Here is a 9184-nt window from a genome sequence, read left to right on the forward strand (position 1 = left end):
GATGCCCAAACATGACACTGACTCCTAGACTATGCTAGGGCCCCAAGCATATCCCCCCACTCTCGGGTTGCCAACTGTCCCGTATTAGCCAGGACATCCCATATTTTGGACTAAATTGGCTTGTTCCATACGGGACCGCCCTTGTCCCACATTTGACTGCTACTATTTGGGTAGAGATGACTGTCAGGTCGGAATGCCACATCCAGCCCCGCCTCACCCGTCCTGACATAGTGCAGCAGCAGCGCCTCGCCCGCGGCCCGTCATTCGGCAGCCCGGCCAGCTGTCCGACCTTCGGACCTTCACTTACCGCCGACACCACCGCCCCTCCTTCTCATGGCCGATCATCGGTTCATGTGCCGGACTTTGCGTGAGAAAGTTGGCAACCCTACCCCACTCGCAAGACAACGCGGGGGCTCTCAAACATCGCTCTGACCCCCAGACAACTCCTGGCCTCCCAGACCATGCCGGGACTCCAGCCTCCTCATTAACCGAGTGTCAACAGGCATCTTCCCTGTTTTTTTTGTTCTCTGTTCAGCGCTGGTTTAAATGGTTGATAAATGGTTTAAAACTCAGACCAGCAAAGGGCCAATGTCAGGGTGCGTTCTTAATATTTTATCAAAAACAAACTAGCTATACTGTGGGGTGAAAGAGCTGGAGGAAGTCAGCAGGTCAGGCAGCATCTGTTGAGCAGAATGGACAGACAATGTTTCGAGTCGAGCTCTTATTTGGATTTTGTGGCTTGCTCGAGATTCCAGGATTTACGGACTTCTGTGCCTACAGATACTGGAAATCTGAATAAGACTCTGAAAATGATTGAATTACTCAGCAGGTCAAGCAGTATATATAGCAAAAAAAATCAATTAACGTTTTAGAGAAAGGCAAGAGACACAAATGTTGAGCAAAAACCAGGGGTCACAGTTAAAGAATTCCGGAACAGGGGGTCACAGTTTAAGAATAAAGGGTAGGCCATTTTGGACTGAGATGAGGAAAAACTTCTTCACCCAGAGAGTTGTGAATCTGTGGAATTCTCTGCCACAGAAGGCAGTGGAGACCAATTCACTGGATGTTTTCAAGAGAGTTCGATTTAGCTCTTAGGGTTAAAGGAATCAAGGGATATGGGGAAAAATCAGGAATGGGGTACTGATTTTAGATGATCAGCTATGATCATATTGAATGACGGTGCTGGCTCGAAGGGCTGAATGGCCTGCTCCAGCACCAATTTTTCTATGTTTCTAAAAAAACAAGGTGCTCGAGGAATTTAGCAGGTCAGGCAGCATCCGTGAAGGACAATGTGTCTGGTTGAGACACTTTGGTTCCCCCAGCAATTTGTTTTTTGCTCAGTTTATATAACAAATTGATGACCTATCACCAGTTCTGCAGCTACTATCGTCTGAATACATTCTGCTGCAATGTTACGCTGTCCACGCAAACCTGGTCTGAAAATTGATCAAATTAGAGCAGACTGCATCCATAGCTGGGTCTCTAGAGGCTGATCCGGAGGTACTAGTTCTGAAATGTTCACCATTATAAAAGCACTTTGAACAGATGTAGATGGAAGACTTTTTACATTTCGATGATAATTGAATGCTGTAAACCCAGTTCAAGTAGTGTTAAAAAAACTACCTATTTCATATATAAAACAAAGGAATGTTTTAATCTGTAATTTTAATGCAGTGCCAATAATCAAGAAATGCCTCAAGTGCACCTGATATGCTCTTTAGTTCCATGAATTACCCCAGTGCCAAGCATCCTTCCAGAGGACGGAAAAAATCTTTCAAATGCATTAAAAATAATTAAGATTAAGATTTTTTAATTTCAATTTTAAATTCAACTGCAATCCTTCTATTTTAGTTATGATTTAATTTCTATTTTTAGTGTTTTCCACTGATAAACAAGCAACTCAAACTACAACAAACCTGAAAGTAAGTGAAGCATAATCAAGAAAAGATGACTGAAGGGTTCTCAAAATTGGATGAAGAAACACTTGAGAAAGTTATGCATTTCCTGTTTTCGGAAGATGATGATTCGCAAATTGATGAAAATATAGTGGATAAAGTTGAATACATACAACTTAATGGAAGGAAGTTAAGCTCAATTCCATCAAATCTCTACCGTTTTAGAAATCTAAAAGCATTAGATATTAGTTCCAATAACATCACATTCATTCCAGAGGAAATTGCTGTACTTAACGAAATGATTGACCTTAATATTAATGAAAATAATATTTCAAAGTTACCCATTGAAATTGGACATCTGAGTAAATTGGAAATGTTAAGTTTGAAGGGAAATCAATTAACCTATCTACCAGAAACCGTGGCCAGGCTGAAGCATTTGCAAGTTCTTAGACTGAACAATAATAGGATATTTGTCTTCCCAAGAATCGTATGCTTGCTTCCTGAGTTAAGGAAACTTTATCTTTCAAAAAACTCACTTCAAAGTTTACCCAAGGAGATCTCTGAGTTGAAAAATTTAAGAATTCTGTCCTTGAATAATAACAAGTTAACATTTTTGCCATTGCAGTGTTTTGAGTTGTGCTACCTCGAGGAACTAATGTTGAATGGAAATCAGTTGACTGCTCTTTCCGAGAAAATAGAGAAACTGCAGGAACTACAGGTTCTGCAAATGAAGCATAATCAATTAGAAGAACTCCCAAATGAAATTTCCAGTTGTATAAACATTAAACAACTTTTACTTGATGGAAACAGGATCACTCACTTGCCTGCAAAGATTGGAAATTTGTATCATCTGACTGATTTCTCTGTTAGTAATAACAAACTAAAACATCTGCCAATTGGCTTGTCACATATCATTAACCTGACAAGTTTGGACATTTCTCATAATGTCATGGAAGAAGTTCCTATTGAATTCAAAAACTGTTTTAAGGTCACGACCATCAACTGTAGCCACAACTATTTTACCCAATTTCCCGGTGCATTATGCTTGATTGCTGGATTGCGGTATTTAAATCTTAGTTGCAATCATATCACTGAAGTACTTGCAGATGTGTGCTGCATTACGAACCTGGAAACCCTTGATCTAAGTGCAAACAATTTCACCGTGTTCCCCATTCATATATGCCATCTAACAAACATGGAATATTTGGATTTGAGTAAAAATCGTATTGGGAATGTTCCAACACAAATTTATGGTTTATTCCGACTTAAGTTCCTTTATCTTCAAAAGAACAATTTTACTGACTTTTCCAGTAATTTATGCCGACTAGCCAGCCTGAAGACACTTGACATTTCTGACAACAAAATAGAACATCTTCCAAACGATATTGTAAACCTTAAACAGATTACAGAGGTTAATCTTTCGAATAATCATTTTGGCTTTTTTCCAATTGAAATAAGTAACCTGACAACACTGGAGAAACTGATAATCAGTCAGTCAGATGGGATTAAGGTAAGAAAACTACACTATAGAACAATGATTAAAATAATTTGTACAAAGTGGCTTTGGTATATTGACAGTGGAGGGTGAACCATTACATTTTGCTAGGGATAAATATGTGAAAAGGAAGTCAGTTGACTTCATGTGTAACCGAGGTACAGTGCAAAGCTTTTTGCTGCGTGCTAACCAGTTAGCAGAAAGACTACATGGTTACAATCAAGCTGTCCACAGTGTACAGATACATGATAAAGGGAATAACGTTTAGTGCAAGATAAAATCCAGTAAATTCCAATTAAAGATAGTCCGAAGGTCTCCAGTGTCCCCAAGTGACACAAATAAAATCCAAGGGTCTCCGATAACACTAGTTATTAGTATTACAATAGTATGCTACTATGCATTGAAATGTCAGGAAGCACTCCATTAGCCCCTTTGGTTCAAAATGTCTTCCTCTGACTTGAATGGTCCATTTCTTTTTTTTTCTTTTTTTTTTTAAAATATTTTTATTAGAAGTAGACATATTATAAAGTATAGTTACATATTATAGTAAGAAGACTTTTCATATACATCAGTCATACATTATTAAAATTTTCAATTATCAATTACTTCTGCTTCTAGTGTTTTTATTTTTTTATAGAAAAAGAGAGAAAGAGAGGGTAGAAAGTTACAAATAAAAAATTTAAAAAAAAAAGAAAGAAAAACAAAGGAGGTGGAATGGATTACCTGTAATACGTCAATGGAGATAGGTTCGTAGATTATAAAGTATAGCTTTTCATCTGATCCTGAGTTCAAGTTTCAGTTGGGTCCTCGTGCTGTGCCAATCTATCCCTTCAGATAGTTAATGAATGGAGCCCAGATTTTATCGAAAAGGTCTTGTTTGTCCATTAAGACAAGTCTAATTCTTTCTAAGTATAGGGTCTCCGACATTTCTGTAATCCACATTTTAATTGTGGAGGTCGTAGGGCCTTTCCAAAATTTTAATATTAATTTTTTCCCGATTATTATACTGTAGTCGAGGAAATTTATTTGGTTTGTTGTGAGTGTTAAACTTTGTTCTGATATTCCAAGTATTATTAATTTTGTGTCTGGGTCCAGTTTTGTATTAATAACTTCTGAAGTTATTTCAAAAATATCAGTTCAGAAATGTTTATGTTTTATACAGTTTGCAAACGTATGTGTTAAATTAGCCTCTAGATGTAGATATTTATCACAAATAGGAGAGATTTGTGGGAAGATTCTATTTAGTTTTATTTTAGAGTAGTGTAGTCTATGTAAGACCTTGAATTGGATTAAAGTATGTCTGGCATTTAATGAACATTGATGTATTTGTTGTAAACTTTCGTCCCACATATCTTTCGTTATAGGGTGACCTATTTCATTTTCCCATTTGTATCTATATGGTTCGGACGGTGGTACCTCGTTGTTTAGTAGGGTGTTATAAATATAAGCTATTAGATTTTCAGTATTAGGATGCTTGTTCAAACATTCATCAAGAATTTCTGATTCTCTACTCCTGTAGACTTGTGTATTAGATTTAACATAATCTCTAATTTGTAGATATCTGAAGAAATTATTTGAGTGCAGTCCATAATTCTGTTGTAACTCTTGAAATGAAAGAAAAGTGCCTTTCCCATAAAGATGTCCTATATTTTTGATTCCATAATTTTTCCATTGTGTGAAACCTTTGTCCATAAAGGATGATTTGAATAAAGGATTATTTACAATGGGAAGGCATAGTGGTATATTATTCAATTTTAAATATTTTTTTATTTGTTTCCAAATTCGTATTCCATTATGTATTATGGGGTTTTCTTTATAGGTTTTTTTGTGCAGTTTTGTGGGGGCAAATATGATCGGTCCAATTTCAAAAGGTAGACAGTCTTCCTTTTCCATCATTAACCAATCTGGTTGTTGATCCATTTCTTCCAGCCAGAAATTCATGTTTTTAATATGGACTGCCCAAATATAAAATAAGAAATTTGGCAAAGCCAAACCTCCATTTATCTTTGACTTACATAAATGTTTTTTACTTATTCTATGATTCTTATAATCCCAGACAAAACTTGTAACAATGGAGTCGACTTTTTTGAAAAAAGTTTTTGGGATATATATCGGAATTAATTGAAGTAGGTACAGCAGTTGCGGTAAAAAAATCATTTTTATAGCATTAATTCTCCCAAGCATAGAAATAGGGAGTGTTTTCCAGTATTGAATATTCTTATGTAGTTTATTCAGTAAGGGTGGGAAATTTAGTTTAAATAAAGAGATATATGTCTTAGTTACATAGATTCCTAAGTATTTAAATTTATCTTTAACTATTTTAAAAGGGGATTGTTGTATTGTATGTAAATTGAATTTTGTTATTGGCATGATTTCGCTTTTATTCCAATTAATTCTATATCCCGAAAACTGACCAAATTGAGTTATTAGATTTAATAGGTTTGGAATACTAGTTTCTAACTTTGTAATATATATTAGTACATCATCTGCATATAAGGAGATTTTATTCCTTGTGTCTCTAGTATTGTATCCAAATATTCCTGGATGGTTTCTAACGCTTTCTGCTAGGGGTTCGATTGCAAGAGCAAATAATAGTGGGGATAGTGAACATCCTTGTCTACAGCCTCTAGAGAGATTAAATTTAGTTGATAACATTTTGTTTGTTAATATTCTAGCTGTTGGATTAGAATATAACAATTTAACCCATGTACAGTATTTCTCTCCTAGTTGAAATTTTTCCATTACCGAAAATAAATATGGCCATTCTACCTGGTCAAATGTTTTTTCAGCATCTAACGAGATAATTGCTAGAAATGGCTAAACCATTTTGTTGCACTGAAAAGTGCAATGACAATAACATTGAATCCAATCCAAAATGGCAGACGTTTTCAGGATATTTCTAAGATTTGAGACAGGCATATCAATTTTGAAGGCATCATTAGAGTTCTTGGTGGCGAAGATCCAGAGAAAGAGGAATGGTCAGGACTTCATTTCCTCCCTCTACTCCTCCTCACCAATTTCACCTTCTCCTGTTATGTCCTCTGAAGTTCAGATTCAATTTTAATTTAATTGTCATTGTCAGTGTACAGTACAGAGGCAACGAAATGCATTTATCATCTCCCTGGAAGAGCGACATAGCAAACGATTTGAATAAATAATAATAAGTGTCCGGGGGGGGGGTGGTGATTGGCAATCACCGAGGTACGTTGTTTAGTAGAGTGACAGCCGCCGGAAAGAAGCTGTTCCTCGACCTGCTGGTTCGGCAACGGAGAGACCTCCCGGATGGTAGGAGGGTAAACAGTCCATGGTTGGGGTGAGAGCAGTCCTTGGCTGAGCGCCCTCCGCAGACAGCGCTTGCTTTGGACAGACTCAATGGAGGGGAGCGAGGAACCGGTGATGCGTTGGGCAATTTTCACCACCCTCTGCAATGCCTTCCGGTCGGAGACAGAGCAGTTGCCATACCATGCTGTGATGCAGTTGGTAAGGATGCTCTCGATGGTGCAGCGGTAGAAGTTCACCAGGATCTGAGGAGACAGATGGACCTTCTTCAGTCTCCTCAGGAAGAAGAGACGCTGATGAGCCTTCTTGATCAGAGTAGAGGTATTGTGGGTCCAAGAGAGGTCATCGGAGATGTTGACTCCCAGGAACCTGAAGCTAGAAACACGTTCCACCTCCGTCCCGTTAATGTGGATGGGGGTGTGCGTGCCGCCTCTGGACTTCCTGAAGTCTACAATGAGCTCCTTGGTCTTCTTGGAGTTAAGGGCCAGGTTGTTGTCAGCGCACCATGCTGCTAAGCGCTGGACCTCCTCCCTGTAGGCCAGCTCATCGTTGTTGCTGATGAGGCCAATCACCATTGTATCATCTGCATACTTGATGATGGTGTTAGTACCATGTACAGGTGTGCAGTCATAGGTGAAGAGGGAGTAGAGGAGGGGGCTCAGCACACAGCCCTGAGGAACGCCGGTGTTCAGGGTGAGGGTTGAAGAGGTGTGCTTGTCTAACCTCACAGACTGGGGTCTGTTGGTTAGAAAGTCCAGTATCCAGTTGCAGAGGGAGGGGTCGATGCCCAGGTTACCGAGTTTGGTGATCAGTTTTGATGGTATAATGGTGTTGAATGCTGAGCTGTAATCGATGAACAGCATTCTTACGTAAGTGTCTCTGTTGTCGAGGTGGGAGAGGGCGGAGTGAAGTGCCGTTGAGATGGCATCCTCCGTACTCCTGTTCTTGCGGTAGGCAAACTGATAGGGATCCAGTGTGGGGGGGTAGGCAGCCCCCCACACTGGACCCTTGGAACAAGTGCAGATAGCAACAACTAACCCGATTCCACTCCGCTCAACCTCATCTTTCACTCTCTTTCAAAGCTCTAACAAGATATCAATGACCAAGCACCGTCTTTTAGTTTCTCATGACTCCTATAAGATGCCAAGTGGAATTTAACTGTAACAGTGTGAAGTTTTGCATTTTGGTAAGTCAAACCAGGGAAGGTTTTATTCGATAAATGGTAAGACCCAGGAGAGTATTATAGACACACTGGTATACAGGGTGGTGAAGAATGCTGCATTTATTGGTAAGGGTATTGAGTACAGGAGATAGGACATCATACTACAGCTGTGAAAAACATTAGTGAGATTGCTTTGATTTAAATGGGAGGACGTTGCTTTTCTGGAATGGGCTGCCAAAGGAAAACTAGAGGGAGTACAATAGTAATGTTTTAAAGACATTTAGACAGGTACATGGATTGATAAGATTTGGAGGGATATGGCCGAAATGCTTATTTATAAAATCTGGTCATCATGAAAGAGTTGGGTGAAGCGCCTGTTTCTGTGCTGCATGACAAAATAACTCTAAGACAGAGTAAAACTGTTTTATTAAATTACCTCTGAATATTCATACTAACATTTGGCTATCCCTGTATCAAAAAAATTCTACTGTCGGTAAAATATTTTAGCTAATCTGTACTAGCTCCTGACATGCCTGTCTACGCCCAACTGTGGAATCTTTTCACTGTGCAATGCAATCATCAACGACTTCTGTAACTATCTCTCCTTGTTGCAATGGCACTCTGTTATGGAATGCATTCCTTTGAGGTACCACCACCACCATTACCAGTCTTAAAAGCTGAACACTAGTTTTAGATAACCGTCATCCAGAAGATTTGTGCAATTACAACCTTTGGGATGGCTACCCATTTACTGTCCTGAACTTGCAGGATAGCCAGGTCTTATAACTTTCAACTAGAAAATCTTAGCTTTCACTGTTCCCTTTTGGAAATGGTGATTGGTCCCCTTGATTACCAATTTGTGCTGAATATGATGCCTACTTAAACTAATCACTTCCTTTCTGCACATGATCCATATTACTCCATTCCCTGCATATTCATTAAGACTTAAAACTGAAACTCTATCAGACTTTTGTCACGGAAAGATATTATCCAGGTGGACAGAAGAAAATTATCCACGAGTAATTGCAACATCCCCACTGACTCCTGGGAATTTCTGGCCCCTGACCAGTTTAATTAAAAGATGAGCATTCAGGCTGGTATTGAGACCCATAGACCCACTAAACAATCAGAATAGACGACAAACCAACTTCCACGATAATTCTCAACAAGAGAATTCTTGCCCAGCAAGAATGCGTTAGCAGCCTCTTACTCTACCTATCCACTCATAACTGTTGCAAATTCTGCTCTAACTCCACTTACATTTGCTGCTGACACCACCGTAAAGGGGTAGAATTCAAACAATGTTGAGACAGAGCACAGGAAAGAGTTAGAGGGCTTAGTAACATGGCATCA

General features: G+C 38.9%; 1 protein-coding gene across 1 annotated transcript; it reads left to right on the forward strand.

Moving 5' to 3' along the window:
- The first annotated feature begins 965 nt into the window (after positions 1 to 965).
- Positions 966 to 3768, forward strand: LOC129709522 (leucine-rich repeat and death domain-containing protein 1-like). Its single transcript, XM_055655981.1, has one exon. It carries the CDS (start codon positions 1948 to 1950, stop codon positions 3481 to 3483), a length of 1536 nt encoding a protein of 511 aa, XP_055511956.1. The 5' UTR covers positions 966 to 1947; the 3' UTR covers positions 3484 to 3768.
- The last annotated feature ends 5416 nt before the right edge of the window (positions 3769 to 9184 follow it).

The sequence above is a fragment of the Leucoraja erinacea genome, chromosome 2 (genome assembly GCF_028641065.1).
Source record: "Leucoraja erinacea ecotype New England chromosome 2, Leri_hhj_1, whole genome shotgun sequence".
Lineage (NCBI taxonomy): Eukaryota > Metazoa > Chordata > Chondrichthyes > Rajiformes > Rajidae > Leucoraja > Leucoraja erinaceus.